Genomic DNA, 26,644 nt, shown 5'->3' on the forward strand with positions numbered 1-26,644 from the left:
CAATCAGAGTATGGGACAAGAAGTGGTGTCACAGATTTGTTGGGTGCTGCCGTAGCAGCAAAATCAGACACTGTCCAGAAATGACACTGTGGCTGGGTAACCCCCAAACACCATGTTGCATCATTATATAATTCAGTAATTCTTTATAAAAGTAGATGTTTGCAAGAAAGATTCATGAGTCGGTTTTTAACCAAGGCAAGTTCGTCTGACAGCTTGCAGACGACTTGTTAATGTAGGAATTGTATCCGACGATGTTTTAGCTGTGGACGCATACGTTTCCTCAATTTCTTAATGCAATCTTCTTGGCATAACAAAAACTAATGTTTGGGGTAAATGTTATATTATTGATCTCCATTTGCTGTTTCCAGACCGGACAGTCTTTGGAGAATGATGAGTGATTGCCTGCACAGTTGGTACCTTTCTTAATGTGACTGTCACAATCTTCTGTTGTATGTGTCTTCTCACCACAATGAGCACACACAACAGGCAATGTGCAAGTACTACCCACTGACCAAACGTCTGGCATTTGAAACACCTTAGGACTTACTATGTAGGCGTCGACATTAACATGACAATAAACTGCCTTTGGTGATCTGGGAGCAGTTGCAGGGGAAAAAGGAACGTGCTAATCTGAATGGTTCCTGTTTTTTTACGTGTTAAACGCTTAACGTATGTGAACCTATTCAACAAACTCTGACACGTCGGCAAACAATCGATCTCTATCCCTGATGATTCCTTTGCTGGTATTAAGTGCTCTATGAGGAGATACTAATACTGGAGGGACAACGAATGTTTCAGTAGTCATGACGTTAATCGCCCGTTCTCTTTTGCTGCACTCAACGAACAGTGAAGCTGAATATAAACGTTTGATATCTTTAACGTCACTGGCAATGCCTTGTATGCCTTTCTGTATTGCAGAAGGATTCAGCCTTAATCTTGTGTTATCTTGAGCATCAATCACGAAGAAAACGGGCCAGTAGTAAATACATGTGGACAGTCCTTGGTCGTTATCATTTGGATCAGTGTCAAGTCGACGTGTATTTAGTCAGGTGGGTTTCTTACAGCATGGTTATTGTTGAACTGAAATTATTGCAAAAATCAAATGATGTTACATGAACAAAGGGCGCCAAGACCAAAATTTAAACAAACCCAGATCAAATTTTGTGCAGTTACAGAAAGTCGGTGCATAGGGCCTGACCGATTGATAGAACCCATTCTACCACCCGTCTAGGTGAAGTTAGGTAGGGGTGCTGAAGAGCAATATGCCACCCCCACCCCTCCCATACCTACGTGTTTTCGAACTCCTGCTTATAAGGTGAAGACTTTGGGAGATGGAATGCTGTATAGGAATCTCCAAAGTTAGTGTGGAGTGCGTCCAATCTACAGTCAGCATTAGCTAAAGGCAGAACGATTGTGCCGGAGATAAAAGCATATTTCCCCTTGTGGACTCTTTGCAGGTGCTCCGTGAGGTTGTTGCTGAGGACGCCAGGGTCTGTTACAGATGCGTCCCTGACGCGTTGTACGACATCTCTAACATCGGATTGCTTGGTATTCTGAAATCATCGTTGTGTGGTGATATGTCTTTACTACAAATCTACATCTTTCATAATTCATACATGTATGTACCGTAACTAGTTGCCATAATGCTGAGAGTGGGTTTACAGAACAAACAAAACCATAACTCGAGCTGGATTGCAGAATGAAAACTGAACTGGTATCAATTTTAACTTCATGAAAGTGGATAAATGTACTATTGCCAGTACGTTGCCTTGAAAGAGTAAGAGAAATTGTAGCCCAAACTTTACCCCTGTTAAAATATTTTTCATTTATGGGAAGTAAACATACACAACTTCTAAGAAGATAAATTAATACATGAATAGGGTACATGTTCAAACTTTCAAATTTCTTACTGAACTAACAGCAAGAGAAATAATACCAAACTTAACATAAGTTGATAAATTGGTCTCGAACTCAAATTTTGTAGGTAGTTATGAGCTTAGAACAATCGCCACACTGCTTCCCTGACATAATAATTGTTATGCTTGAAAGAACGGTATCACTGCAACAGGTCGTGAAGCACAAAAGCCTTGTGAACGGATTGCATGAGGCACACGCATTTGTGGGGTATATGCGATCATCAGATCTCCGAGTGGAGTTGAGCGACCAGGCTTTGATTATCGCTAGAATCCACACGAGAACGGTTGGAATGGTACAGATAGATGTCACTCATGCACATGTTGCAGGGACCGTGGACTGTATACGTCTAACCATCTCGTAGGCTCATGGCCCGCTACAGGCAAACAGGGCGGACAGAAGGCAGGCCCAGAAGTGGAGGACCTCATGTCACCACTCCTCAAAGAACACCGCTGCTTACGTGTTCCTACCTGTGACGGCATCAGCCGCGACTGGACATGGATCAGTCGACGAACAGTGGTGTATGACAGACACTTAAACATCGACGTCGACGTATTCGATGGTCACATACAGTTTGCCAGTGGCACAACAGACAGTGGTAGAGAGGGATGTTCTCAGACGAAAGGAGGTTGCAGCTGTACAGAGTTAGTGTCTACAGATGCCTACAGATTGAGAACGCCTGCAACGTTGGTGAGCACCGGAAGTGAAACCATTTGGTGCTTGGTGAGGTGCCATGGATTGGGGCTACATGTGTGACGGTGTGAAGATAAATCTTATATGGTGGATGGTAATCTCACTGCTCATTAATGACATTTATCGAATTCTTCGTCCAGTTGTGCTATCTTCCCTACGTCTATGCGGTAACAGGACTGTGCTCCACCAGGATCACACTCGTTCTAATACAGCACGTATCGTCACTGGTTTGCTACTGAGTAACAATGTCAATGTACTTCCCTGGCCCTATAGGTCACCTGACATGTCACAACTGAACACTTGTGGGACCATTTGGATCGCTCAATTCGTGCTAGAGCTGTTGTTCTCGGACACCGACGTCTTTTTGTCTAAAAACTTTTAAGGGGAATGGCGAAAGATTCCTGGTATACGCCGTCTGACGTAGAGTTAGGGTTTGCACTGATGCCCTCCGTGGACATACCAGATATTGACAACGTGTGTTGTTCTGTTTACATCTGTGATCGAATACAGGGCTCTTCATTCCTTCTTAGACACAGTGACTCAAATGGCTTGTTATTGTTGCTACTCCAATAAAATGACTGAGTGCATGTTGCCAATACACCTGTCATTTAAATTCACGGTTCTTTTCACAATGGTAGATGTTGCTTTTGTAATACCAGTGATTTCGATCTGGTATCGTTTCGTTTGCCCGTTAGGTTAATTCCCTGATTTTGGCGAAGGAATGTGCAGTGTTAGTAGAGACAGGACACGCTATTTCGCTAAAAATATGTTGAAGAATATTTCTCTCTAGTTTATATTTCAATCCTTGAGAATCCTGTGAATATCAGGCTACAAGCTCCATAAGTAGAAACATACGTTTTAAGTGGTTAAAGTGTTTCTCCTGTTTGTTTCACCTCTGTTTCTTGAATTGTTATAAAATTATGTCAAGTTCCACTTCAAGAGATATTCATATGCTGCCATAGAAATGTTTTTCGGCAGTGAATGCTTGTATCTATAGTTACACATTATTAGTGAAAGATTATGGGTAAATGTTCTTTGAATATTTCGGCTGCTCTTATTGACTATGTACCTGTGTATTTTTTATACTTGCGTTTTCTTTTCTCCCTAAGTATATCGGCTGTAAAAATATCACATACAATTCTCTCCGTATGAATGCGTGTCAATGATGGATCTTCTCTTCTAACATTGACGTCTATCATATGCTGGATCCATCAGGTGAATGACCACTCGTGAGCCCAGCTTCTTCTATTCTCGCGGAGAAGTCACCTAATGGAGCGTATGGAAGGGCAATGGTGACAAACTTCACAAGGACAATTTGGGGACATCTACGAAGTTCCTGAGGCTGATCTTTGTTGTACGCACAGCTCTTTTCTTCCTCTGCGATTGATGACGCGTCACTGATTTCCGGCGAAGATACGGAGCTGGCACCTTTGTTGACACACAAAGCTGATGTGGACGGTCGCAAATTGCCCCTTGCGTGATGACATGATGTCATTACTGTCTAATTAGTTTCTCATTTTTACATGTAGATGAAGGTGTACGTTTAGATTTTTGCTTCTCTGCGCTGCTCCTCAAGATGTCGGTGTTATTCTTCTTCATGAGATTTCCAGTGACGGTCTTGTATGGTGGAACGAACTTTCTCCTGGATGTCTTCAGGACAACTCTTTTAATTTTCCTAGTTTCGAGAAAATCGCCGGTAAGAGAATAAATATCAGTTGACAACTGTGATTCTCACACTGTCGCGGGAGAAGTCTTCACACTGCCAATTGTATCACCGGTGCCAGCGGAAGTCGGAGGGACGATCGCAGACGATGTTGTTCCCAACAGCTGCAGTAGACGTAAGAGGAGTAGTGTCCGCATTTTCAGTCAAGACATCAGTGGGATAAATAATCGCTGGTGCTGTCTGTGCTTCATCTATTGACATCTTGATCAAACGGGAAGATTCCAGACTTGCGAAACGCGCTGGAGATGTTAGCTGGACATAGCGCTTTGATATACGGCTGCGATGACAAAGCGGAGACTTCATATCTGGTGATAGATACCCCGGAGTTGTTGTGCCAGACATTCCCTGTAATAATGATTTTTGAAATTACGAATACTCCAACATCAAGAGGTTGAATCACATGGCTTGTGTGTGAAGTGTAGAAGTTCAAAAAGGACGATGTTTCTTTTCCTTGTCCAGTCGGATGTGTCTCCTATAAAAAAACCAAACCAAAACAAAACAAGAAACACTAAGAAAAATAACAAAAACAACAACAAACCAAAACAAAACAAAAAAAAACAAAAAAAAAAACAACAAGAAAAACACATAAAAACCCACAAAAACAAAACAAAACAAAACAAAACAAATCACAAACAAACAAACAAACAAACAAACAAACAAAACAACAAAAACAATGCATAGGCGAGAAATCTGTTGCAAAATAAAGTATTCGTCCACGACGTCTGTCTGTACGGGAACAGTATTTTTTTCGGTCATGATTTCTAGCTCAGACTAAAATTCAGACGCCAAGCAACAGAAGATTGGTTGTCTCTTTCTTTCAATGGCGATGTTCCGAGTCGCAGAGGCAACACGTGACGTTGTAATCTGACCTTGAAACTCCTCAAAACGAATGACAGTTTCTGAAAGTAATCTGGATTTTTATTGCCAAACAATGAATACTCTTTGCTGCACAATTTCTGTAGCTTTGTGGCGATGCCTTTCTAATCCTTGAAAAAAATCTCATCAAAATCAACATTTTCAGGTAAAATCGATTAATCACCCAGGCAGATGTGTAAAATCATGTTATTGACACTTTTGGTACATATTTTGACGATTGTCTGAACACAGTAAGTAGACTTCTATAAATACAAATCGCCTATGCGTTTTTTTGATAGTATATGTGATTTTTGACCGTCATAAAGGATCAGTGTAGGGTTGGAGCATCGATCTCTTCCTTTATTCCAGCATGTTTGTTGAGATGATCCATCGCATAGGTCTCTAAAATGGATGCATTCGACCGACCAGTTTGCGACATCTTTCCGTTTGATCCAACTGGTGCACCCGTCAGGAGATCATCTGACCAACGTTTACCTGGGAAAAACGTAAAATAGAGGAACATAATTTCCTAGCGCGTTCTCTCCTGTTATGATGCTGACATATGTTGATCTAACTGATGTGATGGCTTGGTGGTTGAAATCTTTTCCATAGACAACCTTCCATGGATTGTGTTCTGTGCTCACACCAGTTTCGGCGATGTTAAAGATGCGCTCAGGCAAACTGTTGACGTTATGTCTCGTCAAGTTTAAAAGCATCATTTTCCAGGACGCCCTGGACATGTTCAGGGTCGTACCATGGATGTGCCTCGGGGTCAAAGCCACAGGCATGGCGGAAAGCAGCGAGCCATACAATCATGTCTTTTACAATATGTTGTCTGTGCCAAGGAAGGGCATCCGCTGACAAGGTGTTGGACAGTCTCTGTAAATTCATTGCAAAGACGACATTTTATATTGACATTTCCTTTAAGAATCACGTTCTGGCGATTGCGAGTGGGAAGTACCTGGCCCTGATCAGCAAAGAGGAAGCCCTCAGTTTCACATTTGAGGCCAGCCGATTTCATCCAGGTGTAAGAGTCGGTTGGATTGCTGTTCTGTTCTACACATTGCATGTACACACGATGTAATGGCTTCTCAGACAGCTTCTCCACAAAGGGCCGACTCGGTAAAGGACTCCACCTGGTTTACTCCCATCGCTGTCCAGCACACTACATCGCCATCAATCTCAAATTTCAGATTTTGTCCAGCAACCTCGGCACGCTTAAAATAGCTGTGGAATTCCTTGCTTTCATTGCGAGTCTTGACGTGCATCACCAGAGGATCAACGGATAAATAAATACGTGCAAAAATACACAATAAAACTCAATCATGAAGAGTCTCCTCATTAATCAAACGCCGACCTCCAGAATTGACTGGCATATATAAACCATTAAGACAGGAACGAGGGTGGTTTGCCCTGTTATCAGACATGATCCTCCTGGTCAGGCGGTCAAGACTCTGGATGTCTTGTTCTGCCCAATCAACTACCCCCAAGGAATAGGACAGGACTGGCACAGCAAAAGTATTGATGGCTTTAACCTTGTTTCGAGCACTTAGCTCTGAACTCCAGATTTTCTTTAAACCAGATTTATACTCGGCCCGAGGTTTATCTTGAATCTGGGCATTCTGGAGCTTGTTTCGAACTTGCATTCCAAGATATGTGTATGCCTGATCTTCCACAAGATGCTCAATAACTCCTTCACAAATTTATATCATGTATTGCTTTTATTAATTACTATTTAGATGACCTATCACATTAAAACTATTCAATTTTATTTAAACAACACATATCTTGGTGAAAAAAGATTATCAACAATGGTTGCGGCCTCTTCCATTATATGACCCTGAAATGTTTCCATACTATTTACAGCCCGCGAAAATGAAGTCATGTGGCGATCATGTGATTTCTATGTGTCAGTGAGTCGTAATGTAGCAGCCAATGTTTTGCTGGAGACCGAATACTTTTGTGTGTTTGTTTTTAACTACATTAAGATTTAACAACATTGTGACTGAGTAAATATCATTGACACCTGGCATATCACAAACAAGGTGATATGGATCTTTTCTTATAAACTCAACAATATTAGTGACATTGGAAGATTTTGTTCACTCGCAGCCTTGGGCCACTTCCTAGTTCCTGTCGGCATATTAAACAACCGCCAGGTGTCGCGTATGGGCGATCTCGGCAGAAAACGTGTTTACCGCGAGAACAGGAGACGGGCCTATACAGAAAATAAAAGAATTACAAACTAAAGTTTTACATTGCTTGATTTGAAATCACAAATGTAATCACAAGAAAAGAAAATTCTTCTGTTAAAAGAATGACATGGAAATTTTCACATACCCTTAAAAAGTTTTCTGTAATGGTTGATGGGTCATAGCCAATTGTGTAATCCTCTCTCACTGCCAACTCAGCCAGGTTAGAAAATGGAGGCTTTTCTATTTTCACAGCAAATATTGCCACAATCGTTCCACAGTAGACAGCAGAGATAATAGTTGCAAGCTTCCACCATCCAGCGATAAGGATCAGCTCCGGGACATGGGATGAATGTCTGTTTGACCCTGTAAACATTTTACAACACACTCATTCATGTACAAACTGGGAAAAAGGTTGATAAAGAAATTTATTAATAAATGACAAGAGATATTCGAATCTTCAGTTTTCCAAACTATTTCAACCTAGAACTACACAAACACCTACGGCCAGAATGAGCTTTTATGTAGCACATTAAGACACTTCAATGAGACATATGACTTCAAAACAGTTTTTTTTTCTGGCGATAGCTGAGTACAAAAGCCGAATGCTACGGTAACCACTTTCACAGCATTAAATATTTTGTTATCGAAATGTTTTGTTCTCGTTGCTTCTATTACTTTCTTGTTACTATAAGGTTCTTTCCTTAGATCCTGGGTAGATGGATGTGCGCGTGCGAGTGTGTGTGTGTTCACGGGCGATAGTATAATTAAATTCCTACCTTGTTTCAAACAGGCCCCATAAAGCTGAAATAAAATTGACATAACAAGCTCTGTCTTATTTCCGAATGGCGAGCATAGTTTTCCAGTTCCCATATTGCCGTTCACAATCATTTCTTTGGAAGTCAAATGCGACTCAGTAAACCTTACGAAGAACAGTAAGATAGAAGAAACAACCAGTGACACCCCAAGCAGCAAAAGGACATAAGATTGCAACGGCCGGAGAAAGACTAGCAGCTGGTCCTCATCAGGCTCTTCTTTCCGGTACAGTACAACGCGCTCGTTTTCAAACAATGGGGGCATGATGAAATCCGCAACAGAATTACGGTCGGCGTGGATGGTGATATGGTCAGCAGACAAATCAGCTTCCTGTTTGCCAGGATGAACACATGAAATGAAAAAGACATGATATGCATTAACACTGGGGAAAGAACTAAGTATTTTAGAAGCCCATTTAGAATTAACTGCTTTATCTCCTGAGCATGTTATAACAGATGAGGTCATGTCGTGACATATGTAAGTCTTCAAAACGGACATGGAACCCCTTCCCTTGTCAGTGTGCAAAAATGTAATAGAATCCTTACACAATCAGACGCCAGAGTGACTTTGTTTAGTGTTTATGCCGTCTTGAGCAATATTCCAGCAGTCGTGAATATCACAGATATCCAAGTGGATCAAGGAATGAAGTCATTCCCATAAGTTTGATACAAAGAATTCTGATGAACAGTGTTAAAGAACGATTTGATATTAAAGCAAACATGATTCTTCTGGCATTTCCCGAAAGATCTTGATGGAGCTAAGACATTTTAGAAAACGACTGACATTGTCTTAGATTAAGAGATTATGATATGCACGACAAATACTTTGCCCATCCTTTTCAAAGTGAATGTTCAAAGACTGTTCACTTTTCCCATAACAACAGAAATATTAATTGTTTTATTGTTTTATAATTCCTTTTTTTTGAAATAAAAGAGATGCCTTAGGTGAACAAATGTTACTTGTTATTTGTGTTCGTGAGCATACAAAATATGGGTGTTTTTGCGCTTTCACAGGTGTCACAGGTGTGCATGAATACCAGTGTATGAAGAACATCTGAAATAACTGCCCAAGTAGTACTGGTACCCCGAGAGCATTATTTATGGGCCCCAGCAGCCCCTAAGAATCATGATCCACGACCGGAGGGCATAGTTTCCATCCTTTTCAACATCCCCATTACCTTTACTATCGTGTTGATTTATTTTCCTTGAATAGTACTGAACCTGTAGGAGTAAGACATGATACCATCATATACTGTTGTCGAACAAAAAATCATATACACTAAAAGAAGTTGTTATCCATGAAGAATGTATATAGAGATGTTAGGTTTTCAAAATACATGTTCTCTGTATTTGCGCTCGATCCAATAAAAAATCATCTCAGTAGAGATGGTAAACTACTGTGTGGCTGGAATCTGTCATTCGCCCAAGTACAAAGCAGGACTTGAAACCCACCGGTTTGCAACCCACAGACATAAAAAACATGGCATGTGTATCACACCTGCCTAATTACATAATGTGGCAGAGACGGAACTCGGGTGCACGAGTCATAAATCAACTTATTTTCTTTATGTCTGATAGGTGTTAAGTTCAAATTGCACGTGGTCAATGATTGAAGCTGTGTACAGCATGTTGTCTTTAGCAGACAGGCAGGCAGACACATAGGGCTTTCTCTGAGACAGAGGCTGCTTACCACAATCAACAATTTGTGTTTACGTAACGAGTAGATTATTTACTTGTTTGTGTACACAACCAAGATTAGACTACTGCTCGCAATCTCAGACTCTGGGCATGCATACTGTTTCAGGTCCGCGAACCTATTCACTGCGCATGCGTTATGGACGCAGCGCAGCACAGCTGTTGAAACCAATTCCCCCCCTAGCGCTGTGGGAAATTTAGTGAAACGTTTGAACTCCGATTTCGCGGGCTTTTTTTCATCGCGTTTTTCAACTCTATAGGTTGAATTAGTATTTTTTTATGATTTATTTCGGTAAGTGCATACCGAAAGGTACCAGAATCTGCAAAGTTTTACGTTGCATGTGACCTTTAAGTATTTCTTGCTTGTGACATTGGACTAATTTGATGTTGATGTTTTTCTCAGAATTTTCCTTTGTTTTGCCAAACAGGGAGTGGTTCATGAGTTTGAATAAATTTTTCTCATCAAAGTCGCTAGTGGCTTGTTTTTGTAAGTCCACGTTGAAGCTTATATAAGGCTCCATCCAGGGACTTTGATTAAGCCTAAGAACCCCATGTATTATTTTAATTTTATTCCTAATGATAAGTAGAGATGCAGATTTCGACAGTGGATGATATATTTTGTCTTATCCATCAAGTTGCAAAGGAGTGTTTCTACTGTTGCCAGCTGATTTTTGCCTCCAGAACTCTTGCTGTTAGTGAATGCAAACTGCCTGCATTCACTATCAATAATTTGGGTGTTAACTGATAAGTGTTGTGAGCATCATGCAGTTTCACAGGACGCTCCAAGTCCACTTCGAATATGTACCCTCTCTCAGATTTGGGGGGGGGGGTAGCTATAATGTTCTCCTTTTCAATATTTTAGATTATTTGCTATCATCTAACTCAAATCACCTTGCTGGTAAGGCTGGCTCATTGCCCAGCTGTAAAGGTTATTTGCATTGAATGTGTTTCAATTGCTGTTTAGGGATCGAAAGCTTTCATTTACTTTTTGTTGGCCTTCGCATACCATTCGGCAACCAACGAAATTCCACCTCGCAGGCCCTTCTCCACAAACATTTGTATATCTGAAACTGTCAAAGGTTCCAACTTGTCTGTTGTTTTCTTTTGGCAGACTGGGGCTTGTTTAGTACCAAGCAGGGTTTAGTTTATATTGTCTCAAAGACATCTTCCTAAACATTTCGAAGACGTCAGAGAGTAGAAGCATGTCTTTTGTTAAATACATATGGTAAACGGCCAGATTTTCACAACCCAGTTTCTCCCACACTTTCTGAGCATTGCTGCAATCCTCCTGCGATATATTGGATTCAGTCAAATGTCTATGAAAGGGCATGATGGAGAGTAATTATATCTCATCAAATCTGAACCAATTGTCCATGTACTCACAAGGGTAGACATCGTTCCTCAGCCACAAAGGCGGGGCTGCTGCGTGGGTGCATTCATTCAAAGTCATCTCTGTCATTGGCCTTCACCAAACTTTAGAGCTAAGATAGGAGAAACTGGACACTGTCGATGAATCTCAGAACATCTAAGGAAATGTATTTTTCCATGTTGTTGGAGATACAGGTGATGTTGCCATTGATCGTTCAGATAGCCTACATGAGTATATGAACACTGTAACCTATGAGATAGTTGAACACCAGATGGATTTGTTGTGTTTCGGGATCTTTTCTAAGCTCAAAGTTGTGGAAGGTGCCTCTGTACTGACCCGTGATGTGATAATGATCTCTCACAGAATCCTTGGCATGTGTGACAATATATAGCTGATTGATGAGCAACACCATCCTCCGCAGTCATATGAATGGGGGCAGGGTTTTTCAATGCTTTCCTGATTTCTTCCACTTCGTTTTGTAAGTACGTGACAAATGTTTTGGCTTTATTGTAACCTCTCTAGATCACTTGCTCTTTTGTTTGTCCATGATTTGGTTTCCTGTGTTTTGTACCTGAAACTTGCTCTGTTGTGGCAGGCGTGTCGTGTTCCTTCTGTTCTACCTTGGCTTGAGCGTTGGCATAGATGATGTTGGGCACTGGCATTTGATGTTTATGATTGATAAATTTGGGAAAGTTTTTTCTTTGGGCATGTCGATTCTGATCACGGTCTGTCCCAACCCCCGGAAGTCCTCACTGTGCTCTTTCAACAAGTCTTCTTGACTGTAACTGTGCAGGCACCGCTTGCAGAAATGTTTTTGACCATCGTGGTTCTATTGGTCATGCAACAGCTTGCTCTGACTGCTCGCTGCAATGGGATAATTGCCTTCTTTATCGATTAGGAATAAATTGATCCTGTGCATGGTTTTATCCGTCACACAGCTGATTTGCTGCACAATGACTTTTCCATTGAATTCAAAGATGTTGATAGCCGACTTGTTTTTCTTTTCGATCATAGAGTCTCTGACAATAGTCGTGTTGCATGCCATATTGTTTTATTTGTCTAATTGGTTGTTTAATTCTTAACATGGATTGTAAAAAGATCATTTGTTTAATGTAAATCTTTCTGAGTCTCCTGTGCTTTTTAGCAAAATCTGAATCTCTTTTATTAATAGATTTATTCTTATTTTGTCAATATTTAATAAACCTCATGTGCTTTGCACAAGCAATGTTTAAGTTTGACACATATATAACAAACATGACATGACGCCTTCTCCATTGGACGTTTGTGACAATATTTAGTCATACTGCGCTTTTCACATTTGATGAGTTTACCCAGCAATACCCACTGACAATAATACGTTCCAAAAGCCCACATACACGTTTACACATAAGATACACTAATCTCTAAATGGAGGTCTAAATGCTCACATATATTTCATTCTCAGCCACACAGCAGTCTATAGAAAGTAGGCCAGGTCCAGAGATATAGAGCCAGACTATCGTTCCATAAATATTTATCTGAACCTTACCGACTGTGCTTTGTTTGGTTGCATGACAGACCTGTTCTCAGATAACTCCTGTATCTCTTTCCCCATATATGAGTATGTACCTAGGAAACCCCACCATGCCATCCAGAAGAGATATGTCTTCAGACCAGACCAGATCCTTGAAATCCGAGTGGTTCACACTGTGCTCCCAGCAAACAAGGTCGAAATGCACTTCAGTATCAAGTCCACAAGGCTCTATAAGGTATGCGACCTCTAATGCAACCGCATTACCTGTCAGTGAGATGATTCCAAATCCAGCATCGCCCTCCAGCATAGTCATATTGCCTTCCAACGCAGTAGTTCAGAATCTGATGTTGCCCTCCAGTATAAGTATGTTGCCTTCCACAGAACCGGCAACCTTCATGTCTGCTAATGAGACAGCTCAAAATACACCAATCTAGGACTTGTAAGACCATCTAGGGAAGATTGAGACCCATGCAGAGCAAACCACTACAATGTTTTGTCTAGAAGGTCATCCACAAAAACTGGAGGCACTGCAGACTGGCAGGCACACCGTCCTACAAGAAGGCACCAACGCCCAAATTTGGTGACCCCTTCTACATGGGCTAGAGAAAAGTGTGTTTTCGTATGTATGTTTGCATACTGTTTTGGTTCCATTGTGTTTGTCCTTATAGATTTAAGGCTGCTATAATGATGGTATCGTGTCTTAAGCCAGTGGGTTCAGTAGTATTCAAGAAACATATATCAATGTATGAAATAGTATAGGTAATAGGAACGTCAAAAGAGGATAATTTTTAAAGCCCGCTGGGAGCTGAATAACGCTTTCCGCTAATCTGTAACAGAACTACCATTCTCTTTACTACTACCAGTCAACCAACATATCACCAATTTTGAATTACGTATTTCGCATGTTCGCACACGGGATATTATTCGTCTGTGAGAACTTACCCTTCTCTGCAACATGCCAAAGATCCCTGTCCAAGAACCATTCTCGTTCTTGCCCAATAGATTTTCCTTTGCCGGGATGATCTTGTAACTGTTATATATCAATATTTAATAAACTGTTTAGAATAACTGGGTATGATGCTCATTTGACCTGTATAGAACTGTTTGATATAAAAAGATGTATTGTTGAGAATCGCTGTCAGTGGCATCGATCGAATAGTTTTCATATTGTTGATAAAACATATTCATGTTGCAAAATATCAGAAAGGGACTGATACTGCATATGTCAGTCAACTGAAATACCATGCCACTGTTTGACTAGAATACCCACTGATATTGCCTCCTGAATGAGTGAGTTAAACTTTACAGTTACTTTGGTAATATTTCAACCATGTCGTGACTGAATCGCGTTATAGATAAATAATTATTGTAAGTAAGTTCTATTTTTTAGAAGAAAACTGTAAACGAATGGTAACAAAAAACTATGATAGAAACGTAAAACTAGTAATTTAATCTAAAACATTTTAACTATACATAACAATAAAATATAAGAAAAGGGTATACACTGCCAACAACCGAAGGTAGATCGCCATACTAGTAACCATGGGGACTTACATTACTCTTTGCTACTTGCATAGACCCTCGGTTGATTTACACCATCCCCTCAACGGTTAGTATATTTTGACAATCCTGCCATAACATTAAAATAACGTGTACACTGCAGTTAAATTCACAGTAAGTTTAAATCGACTTGAATTGTTTTGGGACTTACGCATTCTCCCAGGAAGAGGAGTACCCGGGGAACTCGTAATAAACACATGTAAAAACTAGCTTCCAGCTTCACAGCAAGAAAACACAGTGGCATGACTTGAAATTTACTCCACACGTTCACCGAATGACCCTTAAAATACTAAAAGCGTGACTGCTGTGACATGCATAAATATATGCTGAATGGAAGTATTTGATATGGTATAAAGACCATGCTGGATAACGACCCACAAGCGTGAAGTGAAGACACCTTAGGCTGCCCAAATGTTGCTGGAGGGAGAGATGGCCATTGGGAAAGTTCAAGTAATCTTTTTTGTCATATGTGTATTTTCGTTGCTTTGCAGTTTCATGCACTAATCTAAAATGAAACAGACATTTTGAAATGCATTATCTTATTTTATATACGTTACATATAAAAACACATTAAGATGAATTACGTCACCTGAAGTTCAGATTTTCTGCCATCGTCTGCAATATATGGAGCGACAAGCTTGACACCTTTCGCTTGTTGACATTCTTGTAGCCGTAGGTCAATGGATGTGTCTGATTTTCAAAAGAAAACAGCAGGTAAGTTATCCTCCCAAGCGGGTCCATTTTACAATTCCACGAGCATCAAAAGCATATATTTATAGATAAATGTCCCCCTGATCCTGTGGAAAGAATGATGACACCTTTGTAGATTGGTATGATTCGGTATGTTGGTCAAGTAGGGTATGTTGAACTCAAACACATATAAGGCAATTATATAGTAACTGAAGAATTCTCCCTTAACCAGATAAAAGGGAGCACACCAGATGTTGACAGTTATTTAACATGCACAATCATTCACGTTCAAGTCGTGTTAAACACACTCAATTACAACAGTACTGTGCTCAAAACATGTGAATTGTTTGAGATCATGTTTTCCTACCTTGATGAAATAGGGCGTGATCAAGCGTTAGATATAGTAACAACAAATCCACAAGGTGTACATCGTCGTTAACCTAATGAAAACGTAAGTACACCTCAACTAAACAAGATACACTGACAGAAACCAGAACTGTAAGCGACTGAATGGAGAACCTTCATGATGACTGTCAGTTGCCGGCCATTGTATCCGAACCTAACATTGGGGAACACTTCTGTCACGGCTGCTACATCAGAGAGGTCTACCTCCACAAAACCCCTTCCCTTGGCTTGAAACATCAGTGTCCATATTCTCGGCAGTGTGGCACATCTCTGTTATCAGACAAAACATGTGTATGTGATTGAATTAAAATTAAAATTAAAATAACTTAATCGCTGGGCAAGGCGCGTGAAGGTGAAACTGGTATGAAATTTGTGTTCTTTTGATGGTCCTCTGGCATCGTCCAGTTGATGAAACATTAACCCACCTGCCTTAAAGGCAGTTCCAGCAACGCCACATTCTCCACCTGGATGTTACTGTCCAGAAGTACAGGTAAGTCATCCGATGTCCCCACAACCAGCACCCGGGACACGTGACACAAGTCGACCGAGGAGTTGGATCTTGTTCCACAGAATCGAGACTGGTCAATGGAAACCAGTTTTCAGTTTCAGACAATGGACACTGTTGACACAGATGAAGCGATTCTTCCACCAAGGAAACAAGGAAATAATAAATATTCACGATTTTCCACTTTCAATCTTAAACAGGCCGAAATATTTGCAGTCAAAGTCAAGCACATTGCTCATTTTGAAACATCATGCCGCTTAAGAATGTCTTACTAAAGAGTCATATCTTTTAAACATCATATTGAATTAATGCCTACAAGCTCATTGCTTTTGGTCTGCAGGCTTAAAATTGGCGAGAAAACCCAGTTTTCTATTTCATTCATTTCATAACAGTATTTAATATATGTTTTTTTCACTGAACGAGGTTAACGGGGAGTGTTCAAGGCGCATTTCCTTTGTACGTATATTGACTCTTTTGTGTGAATAACTTCTTGTATTTGTGTAAATGCGGGAATATAAAAAAGCGGTGTAAATGCTATTTTCAATCTACCAAAGCACGTACTGGTATAGTTTTACTAGAACGTGTCGTAATTGAATTGTGTTTGACGTACCATCTGACGTAATACTAAAATAGTGGTAGTGACGTCACACAGGAGCAGCAAGTTGAGATGGGACTGGAACACCTTCTCCACATCTCTCAGGATTGTCATCAGGTGTTCCTCTGTGGAGGAGTCGATCTGATAGTCCACAATTGAAATATCTGATGCCTCCAAAGAACCGCCAAAGTTTATATCTGAGACAAATTAAGTATGCAAAATATGTGGGGATTCCGACTATATCGACATGAGCATGTGTTTATGTATCACAACCAGGCATTAACACTTTGTGTGTCGAAAACGTTAGAATCTCGAGCCGATGTGGAACTGCATTGGATATGTTTGTCACTGATGTGTCATATTTTCATTGTGTCTTCCCTAACACGTAGCCCATGAAGCTCCAGGTTTCATTCTGTCTTCAGCAACCCATGCTAACAGGCGCTTAATAGTCATGGGAGGTCAGGCTTGCTTACGTGATTGACATATGTCATTGTATCAAAGTTGCAACGATCTATTTTCGTAATGCCACTCACTTGAATGTCTGGTCCAGATGGTGGTCGCATACCAGGAATATTGCTGAGTGAGGCGTTAAACAACATAACGAAAAAGCCTAAATGAAACAAGATACACACAAGGTATTAAACCCAAAACCCAGATACGCTCACTCGGTCTAATATTACACTGGTCGAATAGATATCAAGTGTATTTAGACACTGAAATATGCATTCACACGCAGTGACTCACCGAGCTCTTGCTGATGCAAGACAAGAATGGACTGCCAGTTGAGGGACATCAGAAGCTGCACCAGCATGGCGTTCCACTTACACTACCACTGACAGTACTGAGACTATGGTTAATGAAGTTCAGAATACGTTTTAAGTATGAGACAGATTGAGTACTAGATAAACTACACAACCAGTTAGATTCTATTGAATATCAACATCATAACACAACAGGCACAAAATACACACTTAACTTTGTTCGTTTTTGTGAGCTTTTAGTTAAAACTTGCTTGATTAGGTGAACTCATGAGTGTTCATCAGGAGAGTAAATAAAGGATTGCTGACAGAGACAGGCTTAATGGGCATTTCGATTATTTACATATTTTCTTGCAAATATGAAACTCCGTCAGAGATGTATTTACAAAACGCTCCAACCGTTTAAAGTTATTCAGGTTGCCTAGTTACATGTGATCGTGAAATGATAAATTTCTTCAATTCTCCGAACGGGAAATCACTTAAGATTTCATTTGTGATAAAAATCTCTTTTCAATGATGGTTAAAAGGGCACAAATGGTAGCTATTTTGTTTTGATTTTTCAGATTTCAGTATGTTAAATGAATCCACACGGTCTGCCCGTGGTCACAGAGTTGGATCGACTATGTCCCTGGTGTCGTTTTGGTTAGGATAGGCGTTCAGCAACAGGAAAGGCGACTAACAGGATCGAGTGGTCAGACTCGCTGACGTTGCTGACATATGTCATGGTATCCCAACTGTGTAGAACGGTGCTTATGATATTGATCACTGTCTGAACTAGTTACAAATCAAGTTGCTTTATAAGTTGAATTTGCATTTTTCATAACTTGTTTCTGTAAGTCCACACCGAAAGGTATTAGAATCTGCAAAGTTAGTATGTTGCGAGAAATATGAAAGGAAAAAGATTCTTAATGCGTTGTATAGTGAAGCCTTTAATATCCGATTACTTGTGGCATTAGTCATGAGATTGTTGTCTAACCTATCTGGTAAGGTCGAGGTACAGCTGGAATTTTGCTGGTATGTGGTTTTAAACAACAAACTAACATTCGACAAGGACCTGGGACAACGACACCCCAAATATCACTCGCAGCAAGCATTTACCATGTAGGCGTTGCATAATATTTAAATTATATGTGGTGTTATTAAACGCGCAGATTTTTAAGTATCCAAAACGTTAAGCAGTTAATGTACCTAAAGACGAAAATCCCACAAATGAAAATAAGTATTGGTCACATTTCTCGATACACTACCATCCGTATTGAATCTAGTTGACGTCGAATAAAAGGCAACGGACTATTTCTTCATATTGCGATCAATATTTTTTTGTTAGTTCTTTGACAAAACGAAACCTCTCAAGTATTATAAGTTACTCAAATCTCGTAGTTTTTGTTATAAACAAAAAGAACCTGAAGTCTGTCAATGCTAACAATTACGTTTGTTGAACTTTAGGACACTGGCAATGTTGAAAGACGTAGATGTTTGTGAAAATATACAAATGAGGTTTCAATTGATCAGTGTGCCATGTATGAGGTATCTGAACTCGTTTTTTTTGGGCTTATTGAAAGTAAATTCACAGGGAAAGGAGATCAAATAACCGTTCTTCACATAGATCATATTATTCCTTTATTTATTCAGGTCATACTTCAATTACAATACATGCCTGAGACCCTGTATGCTCCTAAAGGGGGCGTTGGGGTAGCCTAGTGGTTAAAGCGTTCGCTCGTCACGCCGAAGACCCGGGTTCGATTCCCCACATGGGTACAATGTGTGAAGCCCATTTTCTGGTGTCCCCCGCCGTGATATTGATGGAATATTGCTAAAAGCGGCGAAAACTAAAATCACTCACTATGCTCGTAAAGAGTATACCACATTGGCAGTCGCTATTTTTGAAATGATGCGCATTCTCTTCAGCAATGCCAAAATACTTCTTGATTTTAAGGCATAAACTGGACCTCACTCTTACTTATCATAAAACAGTTAAGAAACCTGCTGAACACGGGTACAAGAAACATTGTCTGACGCTATCACTGCTTCTCTTCCCGATAACAATGTATTCTCATTCATTCTCGTGTCCATCCACATTCATCTTGGATATATAAGAACAACAGAACTATGATTTGGACATTGGTCAAGTTAAAAACGGTTTGTTTGGTTGCCCAGGCTTGTCGCGTATTTAGACCAGTGGAAATCTCAAGCCAGACCCGTGTGCGAAATACGCATTATGTCGGAAAGCGCACGTAAAAGTGTCCAAATCACCATCATCATCAGCCAGCTTGCAATGGAGCCGGCAAACCCTTTCGGCATTCACAAATGGGTGAGTGAGTTTTACGCCGCACTCAGCAATATTCCAGCTATATGGCAGAGGTCTGTAAATAATCGAGCCTGGACCAGACAGTCCAGTGATCAACAGCATGAGCATCGATCTGCGCAATTGGGAACCGATGGCATGTGTTAACCAAGTCAGCGAGCCTGACCACCCGATCCCAGCAGTCGCCTCTTACGACAAGCATAGTGGCCTTTTATGGCAAGCATGGGTTGCTGAAGGCTTTTCTACTCCGGGACCTTCGCGGGTCTGACATTCACAAGAAATCTCTCCCAAAAGCGTATTCGTCGTACAACTGTGACTTTATCATGAGCAGATATCAGTTTCAACAGTATTGCAGCTGTGTGATGTTATTTGTAAGTAAATCAGGTCTGAACCAGACAATCCAGTGAGACATACGATGACAGAACATGTGTTTATGAATTACTATGAAATAGTGATGATACCAGGTGTTTGCAAAAGATGCCCCATCGGTGGCGCCCATCATAATAATAATAAGAGTACATATATGGCGCCTCATCCACATCACTAAGGGACATGCTCTAAGCACATACACTGAACATCATCATTATTACCCCAGATAACCCAAGGTTATAGTCACATGACTTTATCTCACCGGGTACCCATTTTCTGCTGGGTGGACAGAGGCAATTCTTGAACAAACTCACTTGCCTAAGGTGAGACCACATGTTTCACACGTGCTTCGTTGTGGGGCAGGACCTAGAAACTCTCAGGAGTCAAACTGCCAAACACGGCTACCCATCCAAGGACTGCCCGAACTCAACGGTGCTTAACTTCAACTGATTTTGTGACCTGAGAAATCACACACAGGACCACTCGCCACCACATGGACACATGCTATATCTAGTCATTTGTTCACCTGAAGTAATATGGGAACGTAAGGTATAAGTAAATTAATGCATCAGACATATTTTTTGCAGAGACAGAAACAAAGAAGCTCCCCCTCCCCCGCAAAAAACCCAAAAAAACCCAACGAAACAACAAAAAAACCCAACAAAACAACAACCCAAAATAAAAACACAAAAAAACACTCACCAACCCCCCACCACCCAAAAACAAACCAACAACAAAAAACAAACAAAAAATAAAAAAATAAATACAAATAAGAATGAAAACAAAAATAAAAAAATAGGAAGGTGTGTAGCGAGATGCATTTGACATCTAGCATTTTAGCAGTTAGAAGTCAGAAAAGGTGTATAAGGATGACAACGTTTTAATGCTTTTGATGCAGGTACTTTCCTTTTCAACCATTCGTACGTGAAATGGTACTAGAACCTTATCGAAACGTCTAGAATTAAAGAAGTTGTCATCCATGTATACCTGTTCTAAAAGTTGCAAAACTTGAAGGTGTAGGGAAATATGTCAGTTTGTGGTAACCATGCTATTTTTTTTATAGGGAACGCTTCAACTCCATTGGTCTTAAGGAACCACGACCAGGTCTAGCGCCGTATTATTCAAATGCCCACGTAGTGCAGATCTTGGGTAGGGGATAACACGGACTTGAAGTTGACCAGCCACCAATGATAACCTATGAGATCGGTCGTGGTAGTCATCTCTTAACGTCCGGAGTGATTTGATTCCCTTGCAATTCGCTGTCTCGGTAGAAGGCGACCATGGTACCTTGGCGATAGAGAAAATGAGGTGCATTTGGTATGAGCAAGAAAGTTGAGGAATAAGCGGGTGACATCATTGAGGGACCAGGATTATCGTAAAAAACCCTGTTCAAACAGTCCGTCGCCATGGATATCATACCAAGTCGTAGTATTTGACGGTGAACAGCATCATCAAAAGCTTCCATATGTTTATCGTGAGACGAGTAAAAGGTGTATTGAGAAACAACTATGCCCAATCAAGATCCTGGAGACGCTGGAGAAGTATAATCCATACCTCAGATTGGGTATTTTTATCGAATCACAGGATTGATCATGACGTGAAGAACAAGAATCTCTATTATAATAGTGTCAAAACGAGAAAGTATAGAATCATAAACATCGTATCACTCCTTTGGCTGGTATTTTAAAGGTCTGAAACAATCATTAATGACCCAACCCATTTTTATACCTGAGGTGTAAGCATTTACCTTCTCAAACCCTCTACTCACTATCAAGTACAAGACTAAACGAGCCCGAAAACTACGAATGTCCGAAAGAGGCCGTCGACACTGATATTCAATATGAATATAAATTGTTACTGCCTACCCACATGGCGACAGCAAACACATTTTCAGACGGTCATAAACGACATAAAGGACTATAACTCTATAAACACCCACTTTCAGTAAACTGTCATGTACGTACTTTAATACAACTTCACCATGGGTTGGAGCAGGGTTGTAACATATTCTTAAAAAAACACTGCCAAAGGGGCAATATTGCCGCAGACCATGTCCCGTATAAACTGTCGATCGAGTGTGTATATACTCCTCAGATCCTTAATACTACTCCACCTTGGATTGCAGGATTTTACCATTCTCTGTTTTGAATTATCTATACTCGCAAGCTGGAAATGTGTGTAGTATAGAATAAACAATGGTTTTACATTGGTTATGTTTAAAAGTGTTTGTACATATCTCATATGGGCTGTTTTATTGTCATGTATGTATTTACTCATAAGTACGTTTACATGACTTCACCGTGGATTGCAATTCTGTACCATACTCTGTAAACAAAGCCAAAGAGATAAAACATGTTTTATGTTGTTATTCATTCGTGATTTTTTAACAGTCAAAGCCTACAGGAACGACGCTCTAGCGCCATCTATTTTCAGTAGATAAAACATGCACAGATCATGCTGATTCTCATGCAGCACAAGAGCAGACTTCCGGGTAAGCGGAGTTACGCCGGCATGGCGAGTCTGAAGCTGGATACGATGGTCTGATGAAGAATATATCAAATAGCTGGAATTGCAACTGCCTCTTAACACTGTAAATATCACTGTATCTTATAAGTACGTTTGTTGCTTTTTTCACAATTCTTCCTGTTGACACACATGAGTGTGTTTGTCTTGATGTTTAATTCTGGCAGGTGCATAGACTGCTAATGGTGATAATAGTGTTATACTGTTATATTTGATCCAAATCTAATCTAAAGCACACAACGATTTTAGATAAGGGTACAATCAACTGATCCCCGGCTTCAACCCAGCTGGCTAACATAGCCACTTTGGACTTCGCTGTTTGATGAGCATGGCACAACATTGGGCCGCCCTCTGTGGGAGTAAGATGTTGATATGCATTACCGTACAATTGTTTCAATTTAGCATTTCTAGAGCGTGGGAACTTACTTTTATATTCATATTAAGTGACATACAATAGAAAGCAAGAGAAGAAGTTTTGTTCACTATAACATTGATCAGTTAACTAATTACTTGTACAAATTGACTAGTCTATTAAGAGATGTTTAGACTTCAGTATTCAGTGATTTAGTATTATCTGAATGTACATTTACATTTACACTTTGACAACACGGCTGAGCATTTTGTGACATTTATGAAGCTTTAGCAGTCAGAAAGAAAGAGAAGATGGGATGGTTAAGAACATAGATGGAAATGAGACATGTGTAAACTGTTTCATACATACAATATGGAATATATGCTATATTTAAAACTATAGACATAGAATATTTGCCTTTTTTGCCAACTCAAAAACTCTTCATGGTTCAAGTGCAGTTCATGGATATTAAGTGAGTGAGTGAGTTTGGTTTTACGCCGCTTTTAGCAATATTCCAGCAATATCACGGCGGGGGACACCAGAAAATGGGCCTCACACTGGATATTAAGTCTGTTGTATGGGGATAAAGTGAGACGTGAACGTCGACAGATTAAAGGTACAGAGCCGATCCGAAAATAAGATATTTAAACGGGAGAATAAACAGATTCCTGGATGAAACGTTGAAACAGATATTGAATTGAGACGGCCAAGGTAATACTGAATCAGAGGGTCCAAGTAATACTAAATCAGACGGCCCAGATTATACTGAATCTGAAGATTCTGGAAATACTGAACCAGCTGTGCAAGTAATATTAAATCAGCAGGTCCGGGTAATATTGAATCAGAAGGTCCGGGTAATATTGAATCAGAAGGTCCGGGTAATATTGAATCAGAAGGTCCGGGTAATATTGAATCAGAAGGTCCAGGTAATACTAAATCAGAGGGCCCAGGTACTGAATCAGAAGGAATAAGTAATATTAAATCGGAAGGTCCAGGTAGTACTGAATCAGAAGGTCCAGGTAACATTGAATAGAAAGGCTCGGGTAATATTGAAAAATGGAGGCCCAGGTAATACTGAATCAGAATGCGAAGGTAATACTGAAGGTCCAGGTAATATTGAATAAGGAGGTCCAGGTAATATTGAATAAGGAGGTCCAGATAACACTGAATCTGGAGGCGAAGGTAATATTAAATCAGGCTACCCAGGTAATACCGAATCAGAAGGTCAAGGCGATATTGAATCGGAAGGCTCCGGTAAGGTTGGATAAGGTAATGCTAAATTACGCAGACCAGGCAATAATAAAGCCGAATACTGAAATGAAAGAACAAGAGTCGCCTTCTGAGTTTGCCTTCTGGAAACTGATAATGGCAAACTTATATCAATCTCTACGTAGGTTTACAAAATGTGGTTACCTTGACATCTGCCTATCACTTGACGTACCAGTATTATTAGCTGATGTCCCGGGCAAAACCGTCTGCAATCCTACTGATTCCAATCGTCCAAGGAACATTAGTTACAAGCTACACTTTGGACGATGTTTGTTTTTATGTCTGCTATGATGACGCCACTCTGTCACTACTTCTCATCATTTCCATCGTAACGCTATACTTTTGCAAACAGAGAATAAAAACAGTCTCGGTTTCAGTTTGACACTTGAAAGCATCGTAATATCATCACCTCATAGTTACTGTCACACTATTGTAAAACCTTCATATTGTGATATCCCAATATCGCTTATGTACAATAATGATGCATCATGATATCATTGTACACTTGCATCGCATAATGTCTTTGGTCATGGTCATGGTCATGGTGTTTGTTTTATAGACATTTGATGCTGATACTGTTCTGTTGTATCATCTCCATATCGTGTCATGTATTTCAATGCCGTGTCGCACAATCGACAAATCGTGTCACCGCACTATAGTATCGCATATCGTAACTGTATCGTCTCATGTTATAACTATGTCGTATCGTGATGTTTGATGTGTAATGTTATCGCCAGGAGGTGTCGCGCTATCGATACCTCTAGTACTATCCATTTGTCGTTGTCTTTGGTAATATCGGTTGGATATTGTGGGGAGATATGACGATCGGGGACCACGGTATCCTCTTAAAACATGTTGTTCAAAACAAAGGCGTGCAAGAAAAAATTCAACACGAACACTATCGTTTATATCTTGCACCTGAATCCAGTGACGATCCGCGTTAGAATTGGTCTTCAGTAACTGAGGCTTGTCATAAGCACCAACAAGCAGGACAGGGTGGTCAGGCTCGATGACTTGACACACGTAATCGTATCCCAATTGCGTAGAGCGATGCGCTTGATGTTGATCACTGAATTGTCTGGTCCAGACGACATTATTAACAGACCGTCGTCATATTGCTAAATGCAGCTTTAAAAAGTTAAAAAAAATGTAAAATGAAATGTAAACACCAAAGGCGATTGCTCGACATGAAGACAACACTGACAGCTAAAAATGTGACACATAATCACATGATGGACCAATGGTTTAACAATTTGCAGAAGTACATGGCTACGTAAACGCCATGTTTTGAATTCATATTTTAATTTGATACAACTGCTTACAGCAAAGGGCGTTAAGCTGCCATGACGGAAATGTGACCATTAGTGCATGTATGTGCGTGCCTGGAAATGATTATAATTGATTAAGCTGTAGACAAATACAAAAGAAGGTGAAGTTACAATGCGCCCTACCGAACATCGTTGTCTCTTCGTTGATAATTGCGACATAATAACTTGTGAAATGTTTCCAAATAACTAACAGTCCATTAGTTCACGTCTAATTAGATGTCTAGGCTTTGTTCAGAGAAGAATGTGTTTGTATTAATGTTGTGATCATGATAAACACACGTTTCTGTCCTTAGTATTCTCGTAACGATTTATCGAACGTTATCTCAATAACGTCTCCATGGCAACCGTGATTGTTCACGAATATTTTGTGTGACCTTACTTTCTTCGTTTCAAACTCTCTCTATTGACCCATATTCTGATATTTTCGCTTCTTTTTCAGTGGCGGTGGGGGTAGGCTACTGGTTAAAGTGTTCGCCTGTCAAGCCGAGGACTCGGGTTCGATTACCCAAATGAGTGAAATGTGTGACAGCCATTTGTGTCTCTTTTTGTGATATTGGTGTAATATTGTGAATAGCGGCGTGAAATCATACTCACTCATCCATCCTCCATGGAATGCTCCATAAAAGACATCACTACACCGAATACACAAACGTCTCCTCTCTTTCTTCAACATCTGTACGTAATATTTTCGTGTTGTATGAACAATTTCTTTTGATCATGTATGTGATTTTGAGCTTGTGCCTCGATGACACATATACCTGTGACTATGATAAATCGAGTATAGCAGCCGTCACTGACACAGGCACGTACTGTAACGTACACGGGCATTTGCGGAGGTAATTCTAAAGCATCCTGTACATTTAAAGAAACTTCGAACAAAAATAATGATAATAAACACATTTGTAAAACTAGATATTCATAGTATAGTGATGACCGCCGGGCAATGAATTACGAGTATGGTTATACACCGCTTTTAGCAATATTCCTGCAACATCATGGAGGAGGAAAACAGAAATGGGGTTCGACGAAACGAGCAAACGCAATATTGAATCACGGACACTGTCGTGCTGGATGAACAGCCAAATAGCATTGTATTGAATTAATGTTGCAGATGATCTCCACATGGAAAGGCAATAATGACAACTTTCAAATACTATCTACGGTTAGTGTAGTGTGTGGAGTGAATCCACTACGAAATGTTGTGTTTATGTGATTG

The 26,644-nt window shown here is 40.2% G+C and overlaps 1 protein-coding gene across 1 annotated transcript; it reads right to left on the reverse strand.

The window, feature by feature from the left end:
* Window positions 1-3,802: 3,802 nt before the first annotated feature.
* On the reverse strand, window positions 3,803-17,335 carry LOC137271687 (uncharacterized). Its single transcript, XM_067804110.1, has 12 exons — window positions 17,269-17,335; window positions 16,540-16,721; window positions 15,850-16,002; window positions 15,539-15,694; window positions 14,919-15,019; window positions 13,712-13,799; window positions 8,305-8,523; window positions 8,157-8,181; window positions 7,526-7,743; window positions 6,598-6,849; window positions 4,343-4,434; window positions 3,803-4,079 (listed from the first exon to the last, which is right to left on the reverse strand). The coding sequence occupies exons 1-12, from the start codon at window positions 17,333-17,335 to the stop codon at window positions 3,803-3,805; spliced, it is 1,830 nt and encodes a 609-aa protein (XP_067660211.1).
* Window positions 17,336-26,644: the final 9,309 nt, after the last annotated feature.

Source organism: Haliotis asinina, chromosome 2, assembly GCF_037392515.1.
Source record: "Haliotis asinina isolate JCU_RB_2024 chromosome 2, JCU_Hal_asi_v2, whole genome shotgun sequence".
NCBI lineage: Eukaryota > Metazoa > Mollusca > Gastropoda > Lepetellida > Haliotidae > Haliotis > Haliotis asinina.

Coding starts and splice junctions, on each gene's coding strand:
- LOC137271687 (XM_067804110.1), bottom strand. CDS start 17,335: ATGCTGGTGCAGCTTCTGATGTCCCTCAACTGGCAGTCCATTCTTGTC. Junction 8,182..8,304: donor CTTCTATCTTACTGTTCTTC/GTAAGGTTTACT, acceptor ATTTTATTTCAG/CTTTATGGGGCCTGTTTGAA. Junction 4,080..4,342: donor AAGACTTCTCCCGCGACAGT/GTGAGAATCACA, acceptor TCATCACGCAAG/GGGCAATTTGCGACCGTCCA.